At 37.0% G+C, this 17853-nt stretch overlaps 4 protein-coding genes across 7 annotated transcripts; 3 read left to right on the forward strand and 1 right to left on the reverse strand.

Annotated features, from left to right (window-relative positions):
- The first annotated feature begins 1053 nt into the window (after nucleotides 1-1053).
- Nucleotides 1054-6566, forward strand: LOC111776753 (uncharacterized membrane protein YuiD-like). 2 transcript variants are annotated; one of them, XM_023656095.1, is made up of 5 exons: nucleotides 1054-1445; nucleotides 1558-1714; nucleotides 5299-5349; nucleotides 5505-5597; nucleotides 6216-6566. In XM_023656095.1, the coding sequence occupies exons 1-5, from the start codon at nucleotides 1288-1290 to the stop codon at nucleotides 6273-6275; spliced, it is 519 nt and encodes a 172-aa protein (XP_023511863.1). In that variant the 5' UTR covers nucleotides 1054-1287; the 3' UTR covers nucleotides 6276-6566. The 2 variants fall into 2 exon arrangements, with proteins under 2 accessions (XP_023511863.1, XP_023511861.1); XM_023656093.1 differs by lacking the exons at nucleotides 1054-1445; nucleotides 1558-1714 and adding exons at nucleotides 3498-3889; nucleotides 4002-4158.
- A 377-nt stretch (nucleotides 6567-6943) lies between these two features.
- LOC111777042 lies at nucleotides 6944-9469 on the forward strand. Its single transcript, XM_023656484.1, has 10 exons — nucleotides 6944-7213; nucleotides 7290-7406; nucleotides 7479-7579; nucleotides 7670-7741; nucleotides 7900-7981; nucleotides 8068-8148; nucleotides 8243-8284; nucleotides 8758-8817; nucleotides 8968-9114; nucleotides 9215-9469. The coding sequence occupies exons 1-10, from the start codon at nucleotides 6944-6946 to the stop codon at nucleotides 9347-9349; spliced, it is 1107 nt and encodes a 368-aa protein (XP_023512252.1). The 3' UTR covers nucleotides 9350-9469.
- Nucleotides 9470-10196: 727 nt separating this feature from the next.
- Nucleotides 10197-12588, forward strand: LOC111777238. Of its 3 annotated transcripts, XM_023656745.1 has the most exons (4): nucleotides 10197-10667; nucleotides 11119-11620; nucleotides 11735-11807; nucleotides 12273-12588. In XM_023656745.1, exons 1-4 carry the CDS (start codon nucleotides 10347-10349, stop codon nucleotides 12433-12435), a joined length of 1059 nt encoding a protein of 352 aa, XP_023512513.1. In that variant the 5' UTR covers nucleotides 10197-10346; the 3' UTR covers nucleotides 12436-12588. The 3 variants fall into 3 exon arrangements, with proteins under 3 accessions (XP_023512513.1, XP_023512512.1, XP_023512514.1); XM_023656744.1 differs by having other exon boundaries at nucleotides 11119-11807; XM_023656746.1 differs by having other exon boundaries at nucleotides 10537-10667; nucleotides 10856-11807.
- A 71-nt stretch (nucleotides 12589-12659) lies between these two features.
- On the reverse strand, nucleotides 12660-16701 carry LOC111777237 (cellulose synthase-like protein H1). Its single transcript, XM_023656743.1, has 9 exons — nucleotides 16430-16701; nucleotides 16017-16335; nucleotides 15752-15895; nucleotides 15328-15444; nucleotides 15030-15242; nucleotides 14620-14731; nucleotides 14311-14489; nucleotides 13443-13793; nucleotides 12660-13345 (listed from the first exon to the last, which is right to left on the reverse strand). Exons 1-9 carry the CDS (start codon nucleotides 16690-16692, stop codon nucleotides 12803-12805), a joined length of 2241 nt encoding a protein of 746 aa, XP_023512511.1. The 5' UTR covers nucleotides 16693-16701; the 3' UTR covers nucleotides 12660-12802.
- Between the last annotated feature and the right edge of the window lie 1152 nt (nucleotides 16702-17853).

Consider the following 17853-nt stretch of genomic DNA (forward strand, 5'->3'; position numbering starts at 1 on the left):
ATAAAATGATAAATTTATTATGGAATTGTTTTGTTCTTGCACTGTCTTGGTGGTCTTTGTTCTTTTGAAATATGTTCTTATCTACCAAAATTTTTACTTTTGGTTTTGTTGTGAACGTGTGCAAGAACTTAATCGGTAAGATTTCACGTCAGTTGGAGAGAGCAACGAAACATTCTTTATAAGGATAAACTGTGAGACTGACGGTGATATGTAATAGGTTAAAGCAAACAATATCTACTAGTAGTGGGCTTGAGTTCGAAATGGTATCAGAGCCAAACATCGAGCGGTGTGCCAATGATGACGCTGGCCCCTAAGGGAGGTGGATTGTGAGATCCCACATCGGTTGGAGAGGAGAACAAAACATTTTTTATAAAGGTGTGGAAACCTCTCCACAGTAGATGCATTTTAAAATCGTGAAACTGACGTCGATAAGTAATGGGTTTGCGAACAATATCTGGTAGTGGCATAAGGGTGTGGAAACCTCTCCCTAACAAATGTGTTTTAAAACCGTGAGGTTGACAATGATACGTAACGGGCCAAAATGAACAATATTTGATATATACTAACTGTTTAAGGGTGTGAAAACCTCCCCCTAGTAGATGTGTTTTAAAACCATGAAGCTGACGATAAGTAACGAGCCAAAACAAACAATAACTACTAGTGGTGAGCTTTGACGGTTACAACATCAAAAGCTCAAATTTGTGCCCCTCCACTCGAAAATCATTTCTTATTTGGTTTGTAATTCATTTTTACTACATTCATTAATAAAATATAATCCGAGATGAAAATTGTTATATCACAAATCTAATCTCTAATAGCAACTATTATAAACTATAACTTCATACTTTATTATAACATCTATTATAGCGGTAAAAAATGCTATTAAGTGTCTTATACTTTTAATAACATGGACGGTCACGACATATGAAAAATACTATAAAAAGTCTACGAAAGTCGAGCATATTTAACCGTTTTTTATTAATTAATAAATGTTTTGTGTGTAATAAAATGTTTGAAAAATTAGCATAAGCTTTTCAAGCATTTATGTTTTTTTTCATGCGCGTGACAATAATTTTTTCAGAAGACAAAATAGTAGTTGGGAAGATCCTCTCATCCAGAGCAGCAGCGGATGAATCCATTTATTTATACAAATTAGTCCAAAATCTGACGGAAAAATATTACAAATCTCCGAATCCAACCTTCTTCCCCAATCGGAATCGTATCCTCCCTCCATCGTTGAAGCTTCCGGCGAGCGAACAGAGAGGTAAGTGTTGAGCATTTGTGCTAATGGACGAGGTGATGACGGTTGGGGATGCGTTCTCGTCGTCCGTTAAACCGTCGTTGTTTCCATTGGCACCGGATCCTTTGCTCACTTCCAATCTCCCTCTTATCTCCGCCTTCCTCGCTGGCGCCATCGCCCAGTTTCTCAAGATCTTTACCACCTGGTACACTTTCTCTGCTTTGCTGATTTTTTGTATTGCGAGTTTTGTGTACATTTCTCCACGATCTGAGGGAGCCAGAGGTTAATCTGTTGTGTTCTGGTTTTTGGACTCTTAGGTATAAGGAAAGAAAATGGGAATCGAAACGGATGTTTGGTTCTGGCGGAATGCCTTCATCTCACTCTGCAACTGTGACTGCTTTGGCCCTTGCTATTGCCCTGCAGGAAGGATCCGGAGGACCTGCTTTTGCCGTCGCCGTAGTCTTTGCATGTGTTGTATGTGCTTGATTCCTTCTTTCTTCTTGTTTACATGCTTGTGTTCTTTCGTTTACTTTCCTCTTCTGATGCCCTGATTACTGAAAGAATTTAGAAAATTTTGGCTTTCTGTTCCATTAGCTGTAATGCTTGTTTTGATTTACAGTTTAGGATGAATTATAATTTATAAGTATAGTTCTTGAATATTTAGTTTCATTGTACCTTAAATAGTTTCTAACAAGTTCTTAAAGCTTTCATGGTTGTATCTATTAAGGTCATCTACTTTATAACTTTTCTAGCAAGTCTTAAAATGGTTCATTTGTATCTGATGAGTTTCTATTGTTTGCTTCATTAGTCGAAACATTTGCGAGGCATAAAGGTGATAAATATTAGGATCACAATTTATGCCAAAAATGAATTACTATCAGGTTAAGGTCTTATTCGACACAAAAATGAAAGTAAGAAACTTGTTTGAAAAGTTTAGAGAATGGATAGACACATCTATAAAAATTCAGATACCTCGAGCAAAGGTGGAATTTACTAGAACAAGATTATGCTAGACTAAATTTGTATTTGATGACATGATCTGTTTTGTTTGGTTTCAATGGTATTCGGTATATGTACTTCATGATCAAATTTTTTTAGTTAAATCTTGTTTTTGTGATCAAATTTGTTTAGTTAAATCTTGTTGTTTTGATCACATGTCTGTTGCTTTTGTATTCTGAAATGGTAACTTGGCTGCTTTTGTATTGACTCTGCCTTCTTCCCGTCGTCTACCTTGTATTTTCATTACATTTCCGTCGTGTTCCAATCCTGTAATGATAACTCGGCTGTTCTTGTAAAGACTTTGCCTCCTTGGCGTTGTCTTGTCCTGTCTCTTTGTTTCTGCTTCTTCTGCAGACCAGATGAGTATTAACAATATCATTCTATCAGTTCCAAATCAGCTAAAAATCTCAGTGAATGTGTTTGACAATTGCAATTCCAGTGATAGTAATGGACTTTACTCCATATCTCCTTTTGAATGTTTTTGTTTCTAATTAAAATTTGATTTTCGTTGTTACTATTTTTCTATATGATCGATTGACTTTAAGCTTCGGGTTTTTCGAACTCTTTTTAATGTTTTCATGTAATTGGCNCTCTCCACAGTAGATGCATTTTAAAATCGTGAAACTGACGTCGATAAGTAATGGGTTTGCGAACAATATCTGGTAGTGGCATAAGGGTGTGGAAACCTCTCCCTAACAAATGTGTTTTAAAACCGTGAGGTTGACAATGATACGTAACGGGCCAAAATGAACAATATTTGATATATACTAACTGTTTAAGGGTGTGAAAACCTCCCCCTAGTAGATGTGTTTTAAAACCATGAAGCTGACGATAAGTAACGAGCCAAAACAAACAATAACTACTAGTGGTGAGCTTTGACGGTTACAACATCAAAAGCTCAAATTTGTGCCCCTCCACTCGAAAATCATTTCTTATTTGGTTTGTAATTCATTTTTACTACATTCATTAATAAAATATAATCCGAGATGAAAATTGTTATATCACAAATCTAATCTCTAATAGCAACTATTATAAACTATAACTTCATACTTTATTATAACATCTATTATAGCGGTAAAAAATGCTATTAAGTGTCTTATACTTTTAATAACATGGACGGTCACGACATATGAAAAATACTATAAAAAGTCTACGAAAGTCGAGCATATTTAACCGTTTTTTATTAATTAATAAATGTTTTGTGTGTAATAAAATGTTTGAAAAATTAGCATAAGCTTTTCAAGCATTTATGTTTTTTTTCATGCGCGTGACAATAATTTTTTCAGAAGACAAAATAGTAGTTGGGAAGATCCTCTCATCCAGAGCAGCAGCGGATGAATCCATTTATTTATACAAATTAGTCCAAAATCTGACGGAAAAATATTACAAATCTCCGAATCCAACCTTCTTCCCCAATCGGAATCGTATCCTCCCTCCATCGTTGAAGCTTCCGGCGAGCGAACAGAGAGGTAAGTGTTGAGCATTTGTGCTAATGGACGAGGTGATGACGGTTGGGGATGCGTTCTCGTCGTCCGTTAAACCGTCGTTGTTTCCATTGGCACCGGATCCTTTGCTCACTTCCAATCTCCCTCTTATCTCCGCCTTCCTCGCTGGCGCCATCGCCCAGTTTCTCAAGATCTTTACCACCTGGTACACTTTCTCTGCTTTGCTGATTTTTTGTATTGCGAGTTTTGTGTACATTTCTCCACGATCTGAGGGAGCCAGAGGTTAATCTGTTGTGTTCTGGTTTTTGGACTCTTAGGTATAAGGAAAGAAAATGGGAATCGAAACGGATGTTTGGTTCTGGCGGAATGCCTTCATCTCACTCTGCAACTGTGACTGCTTTGGCCCTTGCTATTGCCCTGCAGGAAGGATCCGGAGGACCTGCTTTTGCCGTCGCCGTAGTCTTTGCATGTGTTGTATGTGCTTGATTCCTTCTTTCTTCTTGTTTACATGCTTGTGTTCTTTCGTTTACTTTCCTCTTCTGATGCCCTGATTACTGAAAGAATTTAGAAAATTTTGGCTTTCTGTTCCATTAGCTGTAATGCTTGTTTTGATTTACAGTTTAGGATGAATTATAATTTATAAGTATAGTTCTTGAATATTTAGTTTCATTGTACCTTAAATAGTTTCTAACAAGTTCTTAAAGCTTTCATGGTTGTATCTATTAAGGTCATCTACTTTATAACTTTTCTAGCAAGTCTTAAAATGGTTCATTTGTATCTGATGAGTTTCTATTGTTTGCTTCATTAGTCGAAACATTTGCGAGGCATAAAGGTGATAAATATTAGGATCACAATTTATGCCAAAAATGAATTACTATCAGGTTAAGGTCTTATTCGACACAAAAATGAAAGTAAGAAACTTGTTTGAAAAGTTTAGAGAATGGATAGACACATCTATAAAAATTCAGATACCTCGAGCAAAGGTGGAATTTACTAGAACAAGATTATGCTAGACTAAATTTGTATTTGATGACATGATCTGTTTTGTTTGGTTTCAATGGTATTCGGTATATGTACTTCATGATCAAATTTTTTTAGTTAAATCTTGTTTTTGTGATCAAATTTGTTTAGTTAAATCTTGTTGTTTTGATCACATGTCTGTTGCTTTTGTATTCTGAAATGGTAACTTGGCTGCTTTTGTATTGACTCTGCCTTCTTCCCGTCGTCTACCTTGTATTTTCATTACATTTCCGTCGTGTTCCAATCCTGTAATGATAACTCGGCTGTTCTTGTAAAGACTTTGCCTCCTTGGCGTTGTCTTGTCCTGTCTCTTTGTTTCTGCTTCTTCTGCAGACCAGATGAGTATTAACAATATCATTCTATCAGTTCCAAATCAGCTAAAAATCTCAGTGAATGTGTTTGACAATTGCAATTCCAGTGATAGTAATGGACTTTACTCCATATCTCCTTTTGAATGTTTTTGTTTCTAATTAAAATTTGATTTTCGTTGTTACTATTTTTCTATATGATCGATTGACTTTAAGCTTCGGGTTTTTCGAACTCTTTTTAATGTTTTCATGTAATTGGCCTTCATGTATTTTCAATTTCTTGAAGGTAATGTATGATGCTTCTGGAGTCAGACTTCATGCTGGTCTTCAAGCCGAGGTAAGCTCTTTAGAAAGTGTATAGGTTCCATTTTTTTTATCTTTCATTTATCATTACCACTTCCATCTATGTCACCTTGAGTCTGATTATTATGTCCATTGTACAAAACTGTTCATCTTTTCCCATTAAGTCTTATCATTTGATGATCATTGCAGTTGCTGAACCAAATAGTTTGCGAGTTTCCTCCTGAACATCCTCTGTCCAGTATTAGACCATTGCGAGATTCACTTGGACACACTCCACTTCAGGTCAGTGCATTTGCTTCATATATGTATGTTGGGATATGGAACCATATGATATTAAAAGCTTAGCCTTGCAAATTTGTATCCTTCATATATTCTGGAGTAAAAAAAGAAAAGAAAAAACAAAAAAACTCCGAACTCTTTTGCTATGATGGAATACTATACCAAAGTTTGTCAATTTGAACCTAATTCAATGGATATGGTATCAACTAATATCCCAATGGTCGATGGTTCAATCTCTTACTCTACAATTCTTTGAAATTAAAAAAAAATTAAAAAAAATAGTGTAGAACTTCGAAGGCAAACTACAAAATGCCACTTTTTGCTATGGCTTATATGCTAATTATTTGAATACTATCAGATGCAATAATCATTTGCATTGTGTTTTTCCAAGCTAAGTATTGTAATGCTGCTGCTGACCGTTAATTAACTTAATATCATCCAACTGTGGATTGGGACATGGATATTATGTCTTGTTAGCCTTGTTTTATTATTATCTAAAATGACCCATTTTGAAGCACTAATATTGTTTATTATCTTCATAATGATGCATTGTTCTAGTCAACTTCATCCAGATAGAAAGAATTTTGTTAATTCATATTCACTCTCTGGTATCGATAACAGGTTGTTGCAGGTGCTGTGCTGGGATGTCTAGTGGCTTATTTTACAAGAAATCAAAACTAGATTATGGAATTTGAACATCGGGATCAAGTATGGCTTTTCATTCATTGGAACCACTTGAACAAGTGTAAAGAAAAAAATGGTTGCTGTTTAGGCATTGGACTGGGTGATTGTTCTTCCATAATTGGGACTCCAATGAATGCAGAAATGATATATTCTTTGGTTCAGATCTCGCTATTACAAATCGCCTCCCAATCCATCGAGATTGAATTTCTTGTTTAGACTTGTCATATATATATATACACACACCTCAAAGGATTAAATGTTAATTCTTGATCGGTTTTTCTCCTTTTACAAGTTTCTTAGTGTTCATATACTCGACACCGACCATACAAGACTTCTAGAAACTAAATGAAGAACAGTTGATACGTAATTAACCAAAGTAGATACGAAGCAAGATTTCAATGGAAGTTGTATATTGAGGAAGTTCAAGAGACATAAGCATGGAATTCTACGGTGGAGTTACTTTTGCGACTTTAATTTTTCTGAATGTTTAACAACAACAACAAAACGGACTTCAAAGTAATAACATTGCATGAATTGAATTTGATATTAATGTTTTGTAACTCAACCATTAATGCAGCAAAAACTTCCATTCAATTTAAACGACCCTCTTATAAAACTATGTTAGCTATGGTAAGATTCAGTCACAGATACAGGATCAAGCAACTATGACAAAGAAGAAAGGTTCGACCGCCACCGCGGGGGCGGCCGCCGGTTCAAAGGTGGCGGTGGTTGTGTGTGCCATGCTGTTGACATTGGCCATCCTGATATTCCATTCTGATGAGTTCAAGCTTCAGTCCTCCAACTTCACTTACCAATTCAGAAACAATGGCTTTGGAGAAGATAGCCATGGCTTTCAATCACCTCCTAAGATTGCCTTTCTGTTCCTCACTCGCAGCAACCTTCCTCTTGATTTTATCTGGGCCAGCTTCTTCAAGGTATGCCCTGCATTTGAATGTTGTTTCTTTTCATAAAATCTCTTACATTTTTGTTCTTGATTGATGAAATCCACAGAATGGAGACCAAGCCAAATTTTCCATTTACATTCACTCACAACCAGGCTTTGTTTATGACAAATCAACCACTAAGTCTCCTTTCTTCTATGGTAGACAATTGAACAACAGTATTCAGGTACTCCTCCTTGATTTTCTTTTCTTCTTTCTCAATGTTCTTGGCTCAATCTTATGGCCATCAAATGTTCAGGTACTATGGGGAGATTCTACCATGATAGAAGCAGAACGCCTGTTGTTTGGTGCAGCTCTTGCTGATCCAGCAAATCAGAGATTCGTCCTTCTTTCCGATAGGTTTGTTTCGATCTTCATGTTTCGGTGCTCGAACGTTCGAAACTGTTCATTAATAGTCTAAGAATCTTAGTTTTTTAATGGTAACTGCAGCTGCATACCTCTGCATAACTTCAGCCATACTTACCGTTATCTGATGTCTTCTACAAAAAGCTTTGTCGACAGGTATGTATTCGAAATGTCGGTAATGAAACCGTTGATATCGTAAATCCGATACCGTTTTGTATACTGACTTTACACTTTGGGAAAAGTAATCTTTTTCTACTTTAGTATTGGTATTGAAATATGTTGATTGTAAGTAGCTTGGCTTCTGTGTAGTGTAGTTTTTTGAACGTTGGCGAAGGCCGATATAATCCCAAGATGTCGCCTGTTATACCACGGGAAAAATGGCGAAAGGGCTCCCAGGTTTAGCTACTTTGTCTACTGTCAAAGTAAGATACTGATCTTAAGCAGTTCCTAGAATGTATGATCAATTGTTGTATTGTTTTCAGTGGATCGCTTTGGTGAGGCGACATGCTGAAGCTGTAGTGAATGATGCCATAATCTTTCCTCTGTTTACGAACTTCTGTAAGGTGTGGATTAGAAGTCTCAAGTAATTCAGTTTAGTAATCAAGCAATATTTGTTAATATCATGCCGTGATCAGATTCATCGTTTCCCTGTTGCAGCGATGGCCGCCGCCCGAACACACCACCGGAAGGCAAAAACTTGTAAGTCTTTTCGATTGTTTCGATTAAATCGTGATTTGTCGATGATTACTGTGAGATCTCACATCGGTTGGAGAGGGGAACGAAACACTCCTTATATGGGTGTGGAAACCTCTCCGTAGCAGATGCGTTTTAAAACATTAAGGAAAAAAAAAGGACAATATCTGCTAGCGGTGGGCTTGAGCTGTTATAGATGGTATCAGAGCCAGACACCAGATGGTGTGCCAGCAAGGACGTTAGATCCACAGGAGGGTGGATTGTGAGATTTCACATCGGTTAGAGAGGTGAACAAAGCATTCCTTATAAGGGTGTGGAAACCTCTCCTTAGCATACGTGTTTTAAAATCTTGAGGGAAAGTCCAAAAGTGAAAGCCCAAAGTAAACAATATTTGCTAGTGGTGTGTTTGAGCTGTTACAATTACATTTACTGGTTTTCGCCTTATTTCGAAACTGATGGTCGAAAATATTGATATTCAGAAGGTGAAGTATCATCCCAACTGCATACCAGATGAGCATTATGTGCAGACTTTACTTTCAGTAAGTTGCTTCTGTGAACTATTTTTTTCTTTTTTTTCCTTTTTGTTTCCAAGATAGGATCTTCCTTTCGGGATGTGACACAATATTTATTCTTATTAACTACCGATCTTCCGACGTTCGTAAAAACTATTCGTGTGGTGTTATTGTAAGATAAGAGATCTCGAGAACGAACTCGAACGACGAACGTTGACGTACACCATGTGGAACAGTTCCATCCCAAAAGGGGACAAAAGATCTTGGCATCCAGTTACTTTCCAATATTCAGATGCAACTCCTCTGATAATCAAAGAAATGAAGGTCAGTGTTGGCAATGTTGATGCATTAGTCTGCAAAAAGCTTGATTCATAAGAACACCTTAAACTGATTTGGTTGTTACCTTATTATTTTCATCTCCTAGGAAATCAACCACATTGACTTCGAATCCGAACACCGAACCGAGTGGTGTCGTGTTAACTCGATGTATACGCCATGCTTCTTGTTTGCAAGAAAGTTCACTCCCGGAGCGGCTCTACGTGTCCTGAAAAACAGTTAATCGAACGCTCCGATTGATGGAAAGATATTGTCGTAGATGGATTTAGGACATGATTTTTATTTATGATAACAAAGAAGGGGTTCCAAAACCACTGTATTTTTAAAGGGATTTGTTGGATGATATGCTAGAAAGAACATAGAATCCTTTTTGAGTATCCAAGTTTAGCCAAAATTTTGCTGTGTTCATTATAGTTCTTGTGAAAATCTTTTTTATGAACTTTGAATCCAAATTTATTTTTAATTGTGAAAAGTTTCATTTTTTATTGCGATGAGACGTTTACTTTTCACTAAATCTTTACCATCACTAAATATTAAATAAATTAGGAAAAATCTATCCTCGACATTCAATCTCCTAAAATTTAAATATTTTATCTTTTAGTCGATGACATATTTTTCATGCTAATAACATTCTATGGTGAAAAATATTATTATAAATTTATGTTTTTGTAATGTAAATTAATAAATAGATAAAGATGAGATATTTTTGTAAATTACTAACTCTCATTTATCAAAATTAAGAAATTATTATCATAAATTTAAATGGGAAGGACTAAAAAGAATACTAAATTATAAATAATTTTAAGAGATAAAAATGTAATTAAACATAAAATTAGAACTGAAGTGTAATATATATTTTTGGGATGAAAATTCTTCAAGAACTTTTTTTAATGATAATTATTTTTATTGACCAAAATTTCTAAATTAAATTATAAATTTAAATTTACGACAAAATTTTACAAAATTTAAATTCAAGAATAAAATTATAATTTAACGGTGTTGGTGTTGAACAGTCGACATTAAAACTCCCATAAAGTGGGAAGTAGTTACCTCTTATTGGGAGTTCTTCCTTCAATGGAACGCAGCGTTTTGGACATTCTGTGTCTGTGAAGCGAGAAAACCAGGTATCCATCTTCTTCATTTTCGAAATCCACGCAGAAGGAGAGAACTCTGTAGCTCACACCACCTGGAGACACTGCGAACGCCTTTTAATCCAATCAATGGCGTATGAAATCCCACACGATCTGATCAAACAACTTCAGATCTCACTTCGAAATGGCGCCAGAATCTCCTCCTACGACCCTCACGATCCTTCGCTTCCGAATCTACCATCGCTTCATGAAACAATTGCAGAACTCAATCCCTCGCCACCTTGTCTTCGCTGCAAACACTGCCGAGGAAGGTTTCTTAGGGATTTGAAGTCATTTATTTGCGTTTTCTGCGGTCGGGAACAGAGCACGGAGGTCCCTCCTGACCCCATTAATTTCAAGAATACCATTGCTTGTCGTTGGCTGCTCGAGTCCTTTGACTTGGATGGATCGGTAGGTTTTTCTATTTCTTTTCCCTTGTATATTTGCTAAGATTCATGTAGGAATAGGGAAATGTTAAACATCAGTTCTTGCTCGTTTCACTTAGGCTGATTGTTTCGAAAATTTTGTTGCTGATTCTAGAATACAGCATTGGTTCTTATAGTCTAAAGGATTGATGGAAATTTTTGTTCTCGTTTCAGAGAAAATCTTTTAGAATTTCGAACTGTTCTGGCATGGACTTACTATCTTAATTCGAATGTTCATTGGTGTGGTATTCAAGGAGCATGTCTGCGAATTCAAGAACATATCTGAAATGGATACTTTTTCGAAATTGTGCACATCGGATTCACGCTCTTTGTGGATGTTGAGATAACCCTAAAGTATTAGATAATTGATTGATGTTGTTGAATGCCTGGGGTTCCTTCGGGCAGATTCTTTGAAATTTGTTTCAAAATTTTGGCAGGAAATGGTAGGACCAATCGATTTGAAGAAATCAAACCGCGGAAAATCACCAGAGCAGTTTCCCCTTACAGATATTTTGGATTTAGAGATCAGATGGCCTGAAACTGAAAAGATGGGGCTCTCACACGATACCTCAGCTCCAAGTAAAAGTACCTTGAATTTGGCTGGAGTTGAACTGGACTGCTACTTTTCTGAGGGAAAAAATGACTCCACTTCAAAAGCATCTGATGAGCTACCACTACCGAATACACAAATAGATGGCTCTGAGAGCAAAACTATTAAGGATAATGTAGGTCTTAGTTTGTTTGGAAACGTTCCATCTTCTGAGATGACTACGAGGATCACTAAACATGATGATTCCTTTTCTGGTTGGGAGGCAAGTTTTCAGACTGCTGGTCCTGCAACTTCTCGTGATAGTTCTAAATCAGGTTTTGGACTCAAAAACAAGTCCAGAAGTGGAGAAATGGAAGATACGCAAGGCCCTTCTGATAATTTTAGGAAAGGTATTGTGAATGGCGTTGTGCCAAAGGTGGATGAGACTGAAGTAGATTCCTTCAGCACAACCACCTCAAAGGATAGTGATTTTAGGAACTCTTCTCAGCCAAATTCATTTGCAGGAGCATTCCTCAATCCAAATGGTATATCCCAAGAAAAAGCAACGAGGCCAGACGCCGCCTTTGATGTAAGAAGGTGTGTACAAGCTAGCCAATTATTTTTGTAAAGCAACCTATTAGCTTGTAAACATATTGCAGTTGAAATCCATGGCTAGGAGGTTCCCTGTTTTCATTTTTCCTCCATGCTCACCAAATTTGATTGGTTTTCAAGGCTGTTCTACTTTCAGACTCTTCATCAGTCATCACTTTGTTCTTCATGCAAATGCATTACTCCCTTCAACCTTCCTTTAATCTTATGCTTGTTGAGGATTGTTGAGAGGGAGTCCCATGTTGACTAATTTAGAGGATGATCATGAGTTTATAAGTAAGGAATACATCTCCATTGGTATGAGGCCTTTGGGGAAGTCCAAAGCAAAGTCATGAGAGCTTATGCTCAAACTGGATAATATCATACCATTGTAGAGAGTCGTGATTCCTAACAATGCTTTATGGAAACTACAAGATAACTTGTTCCCTAGCCTTTACATTTTTCATGTTGCAGGATGAGTGAAGAGAATGGAGAAACTGGAGAAAATTTGGAAGCTACGAAGTGTCAGGCTGCATCAGGTACTAGTTCAGGTTCAGATAACGTACACGTGACGGTCGCAAAGATGCACGAACTATCTTTTATGCTCGAAAGCAATCTTTCAATCCCCCCAAAGTGATGCCTCTTTAGTTCTTCTTAAGAAGCACGTTGCCACTGAACTTTTCCTGTATTTTTCTTTCCATCCTTTCTAAATTTGTTGTAGCTTAGTGTTAGTTTAGTTATTACGGAATGCATTCTTTGATTTTACAAAATGGCCATATGTCGTTGATATCCATTGCAGACATTACTAACATATTGATGAGTAGATATATATATATATATACACACACCATTCAACAAAAATGCAGAAGATTCCCAGATGACAATATTATTCAGTGACTGAAGCTGTAGCTGTGACACAAGTGGACAACCCCTGCACCAAGGTGATCGAAAGCATAAAATTATCCTTGATTGAATACAAAATTTAGTAACTGACCAAATTTTATTTATTTCACTTGACAGAAGTACACAAACAAGAATGTCAAAGCACTGGATTTGAGTAAGGTTGGCCATGGGAGCCCATAGCTTCCCTTTGCAAACATCCCTTTCAAGAACGACCAGAAGCACAAAACCAACCACACACAGGACATCACCTCCGCCACCCCAAACTCTTGAACGCTTGTCTGTTTTCCCAAGAAGCTGATCAAAAGTGCTGCCAACTGAATCATCAAAATGGTTGTGACTGGCACAAATATTGGGGACTCATCAAACGTGAACCGACCCAGATCTCGGTCGCTACTCTCTTTGTCATCACTAGAAGATGATGACTCCTTTTTCGTTATTTCGAACACAGTCTCTGATAGTCCTAAAATCTTCAGAATTACAGCTACCATTCCAGGCAAGGAAGAACTCATTACAAGTATCCTCTCCATTGTCTGGCCATTCCACCAGGCTCTTACAGATTGGCCCGTTTCGAAGAAGTCTAACAGCTGCCGTAGATTGTTAATGACGAAAAGAAGGAGAGGTATGAACAGTACTGGTTCTTGTACCTGCATTGAGAAATCCATAGTGCTTAACAATTCTTGTATAAAACCAGAATATCTCTGATTATTTAGGTGATGTAGGGATTGTATTCTATAAACTTACCTTGGGCAAGAAATGGGAGTTGGAAATTAGACAAAATGCTGGTAGAGTAGCGTAACATATATCTGGAATAGCACGAATGCTGATCAGATACCCCCACAGATAGATCAAACGTTGTCTAAATTGGAGTTTATCACAGAGAGCAGTGACAATGGGGGACTCTTTGCTGATTAAAGTTTCAAGTAGTCCTGTCATTACTCTCTTCATATGGCCTAATGGAACTGGGCCGCCCATGGGTGCACATCCTAGGAATGCTGGTGGAGTTGGTGCAATGTATGCAGATTTCCATCCCTTTTTATGGATCCCCATCCCAGTCAACATGTCCTCCACTACGGATCCATATTGCCAACCCACCTACAATTTTGTGTTCAACAAGTTGGACTCAGAATTAAAATTGCAAACGTTAGTGATTGAGAATATAACATCTTAATCGACTGAACTAGTTCTATATTGATGGTGATCCATCAGAAATCAGTGAAGTAAACAAGGTAGTTATGTTTGTAGTTATGTTTGTATGAGACCACACATTGATCGGAGAGGGAAAGCCCAAAAGGGAAATGGTATCAAACCCAGACACTGGATGATGTGCCAGCAAGGACGCTGAGTCCCGAAAGGAGTGGACACTGAGCGGTGTGTCAGCGAGGACGTTGGGTCCCGAAGTGGGGTGGATTGTGAGATCCCACATCCCACGTTGATTCGAGAGAAGAATGAGTGGAAAGCTCTCCCTAGTAGACACATTTTAAAAATATGAATCCGAAAAGGAAAGTCCTAGGACATTTATGGTAGGCTTGAGCCACCCAAAAAAGACAATATCTACTAACGACGGGATTAGACCGTAAGCAATAAAAAGAGGTATTATTTGAACACAAACCTTAGAACCCCAACAAGAATTGTGTTCATAATCAGCAGTAGCAACTTCATTTGTTGCTTCGATTGAGTTGGATAGGCAATTCGGATCATCTGCAAAGCTTCTTAAGGTACGAGCGGCTGAGGTTACGAAATCTTTTGAATTTCCAAATGTTTTATACAACTCCACTTCATCATATTTCTCTGCAAAATGATTAGAAATGAACTGTGTAAACACAAAAGATATCAAATCTTTAGAATTTTGATCCCAAGCTAACAAGATTGCAATTCTTCAAAACGTTCTTTTTCCAGATTGGAATGAAGTTGAGATTACCATTAATATTAGCTTCATCTGGTGATTGACCATATATGACTTTTCGTCTATGAATACATCCTGTTCCTATATAGAAAGACCCTTGAACTCCTGCCATCCCGCGAAACGTGAGCTGCCAAAATGGAAGAGAAACAAGCCGTTGAAAAACACGAGTTACAATTTAGTCTCTGAATTATAGTAATTTACAATTCATAACGATTTAGCAACTATCGTTCAAAATAATATTAAGATTCAGTGAATTTTCTTACCCATATAAATTGATTAATTAGAAATCGAGTTTATTTTAAAATCATAAACATTAAGAATCGAAGGAACTAAATCTATTATTTTATGAAAGTATAGAGACTAAAAGATAATTATTAATTTTTAAAAGTTTTTTTTAATGAATAATAATAATAATAATAAATCACCTGCATCACGACAATGGCTTGGTTCCCAGCTGGATCATCTTTGAGTCCATTGTAAAAGCATTGAGGAAATTGAACAAATGCAAACTCTTTATCGATCTTAGGGTCGAGTAAGAGGCACATTGCTTGTAAAACAACCTCGGGATTATTGACAAACATGTCACAGTCTAGATTCAACATGTACGGCGCATTGGTCATTAATCCAGACACTCTTGTCTATACATGAAAAAAAACACCTTTATTTCAGATTATAGAATCCAAAGAAGAATTTAGAATAAGTAAGGAATTTGAAAATTACTACCAAAACATTCATAGCTCCAGCTTTGTAATGGTGCGGAATTTGGGGTTTCTTCTCTCTCGATACATAAATCAAATGAGGTAATCCATCCAAAAGCCCTTCCTTATTCTCCCATATGACCTACAAAACAATATTATAACTCAACCGATTAAGATATATACTATCGACCCAGAAATTATAAATTTGAATGCCTTTCACGAAAGTATATACATTCGAGTATACGAGCATGTCACTGCTCTTTGATGTTACTTCATGTTAAACCATACATCAAAAACTACAAGTAAAATCACGAGAGTTTATATTTAAAGTGTACAATATCATATCATTACAAAAGGTCATTGCTTGTCCTTAATAAATAGTATCAGAGTCATGCTTTTAACATAGTCATATCGATAGACTTCTCGAGTGGGCAAATCTCGAACATTACCTTGACTATAGGAGGGTGATTATTTGGCTTTGAGTTAGCGAAATCCGGGAACTCGCCGATAAGGTTACTAAATGCAGAGTTTTTGGTGGCGGCGGCGGTGGCGGCGGCATCCTCAATCCTCCGGCGGAGCTCTTCGTACTCATCCTTAATTACACAAACATGACAAAAACAAGACCACCTCAAAAAACCATCCTCTGTTTCTTCTTCTTTTTTTCCATTAAATAAGCAATTAAATCAAAGAATTATCTTCCAAAAAATTGGTTACCTTCATCCTCCTCCACTCATACTGAAACTCCGTTGATCCATGAGAGGCTAAATCACCAGAGAAATACCTAAACGGAGCCCTGATTTGGACCTTATATTTCTTACAAAACGGCACCCAAATTTGGGCAAATTTAAGAGCTTCAGAGAGGGAATAAAACGTGAGTGATGAACAGCCGTCGTCGGAGACGTAACAAGCCAATTTATTGGCCGGATATTCCACTGCTAACACCGACAGCACCGTGTTTATCAGAATTATCGGCGGCTCCAGCTCCGGATCCGCCGTTGTAACGAATACGTCCACCGGAGGAACCTCAGATACTCTGTATTTCGAAAGAAAAAAAAAAAAAAAAACTAAAAAAATAAGGAAAAAAGAATGTAAGCATTGGAGAGGAAAGGGAATGGATTTTGGGATACCGTGGGAGAAGGCGTTGGGGATAGGTTATGTAATGGATAGGGCTCCAATTGAGATTGGTAATGAGAGCCCAATAGAAAGTGAACCAAAGCTCGCAGAGAAAGGCAATGGCGAAGAGGGAGCTGAATCCATGGCGGCGGAATAAGAGCAGGCGATAACAGAGGAGTGAAACGTGGAGGAAGAAGATGACGACATCCAGAAATCGTTTCAGAGGCCTTTCTACTCCCACTTTTTGGTACAGAGGAAGACCGTTGGGTTCCGCCATTTCAATCTGTTCCGCTCTGAATTCTTGTGGGATTATAATATTCTGGTCTATATATAATGGAATAATTATATAATTTTTTTTAAAAAAAACAATTTTCTTTTTTAAAATTTTGTTAGGTGAACACGACTCTCTAGGATGATATGATATTGTCCACTTTAAACATAGACTCTCATCGCTTACTAATGGAGACAGTATTTCTTACTTATAAACTCATGATCTTCCACTAAATTAACCAATGTGGGACTCAATCCCAATAATCATCAACAATACTGCAGAGTTTTGATGGGATCCGATGCATTAGTGCTGGTATGATCCCGTCCACTAAATTAATCATGATCTTCTACTAAATTAACCAATGTGGGACACAATCCCAATAATCCTCAACAATACTGCGGAGTTCTGATGGGATCGATGTATTAGTGTTGGTATGATACAGTCCACTAAATTAATCATGATCTTCCACTAAATTGACCAATGAGGGGCTCAATCCCAATAATCATCAACAACAATACTGCAGAGTTCTGGTGGGATCCGATGCATTAGTAATGGTATGATCCAGTCTACTAAATTAACCAATGTTGGATGATGGAAGTCTCACATCGGCTAATTTAGGGAATGATCATGGATTTATAATAAAATAATACTATCTTCATTCGTACGAGGCATTTTGGGAACAATGTTTATGTTTTTCAATTTTTAAATTACGGTTTCGATTTTGAGTTCATATATGTAGTGTTATAAGCTATTTTCCTGTAAAATTCGAGCCCTAATATTGTTTTCGAATATTAGAGACAGAAATTAGCGTTTAAGCTCTTTTTCTTCGAACTTCAGATCCTAATATTGTTTTCTGATTTTAAAGAAAAATTAACTTTTCGAAACTGCCTTAAAACCCGAGCAAAAAATCCCCAACAATACTCACGTTAAACGAACTAAAAATTGATGGCTATTAGTATCTAGAAGCTATATTTTTTATGGAGTAAAATAAAATAAGGATAATAGTGTTTTTTTATCCAATCAAGATCTGACACGTAAGACTCCCAAGACAGATGGCAAAGTCAAATACGTTGAATCTGACTGAAACTTTCCTTGTCTTGTGGATCAAGGAGGATGATGATATGATTTTTTTAATCCCTTGCTCTCCAAGAGAAGTGTTAAGTTTTG

Source organism: Cucurbita pepo, chromosome LG16 (genome assembly GCF_002806865.2).
Source record: "Cucurbita pepo subsp. pepo cultivar mu-cu-16 chromosome LG16, ASM280686v2, whole genome shotgun sequence".
NCBI lineage: Eukaryota > Viridiplantae > Streptophyta > Magnoliopsida > Cucurbitales > Cucurbitaceae > Cucurbita > Cucurbita pepo.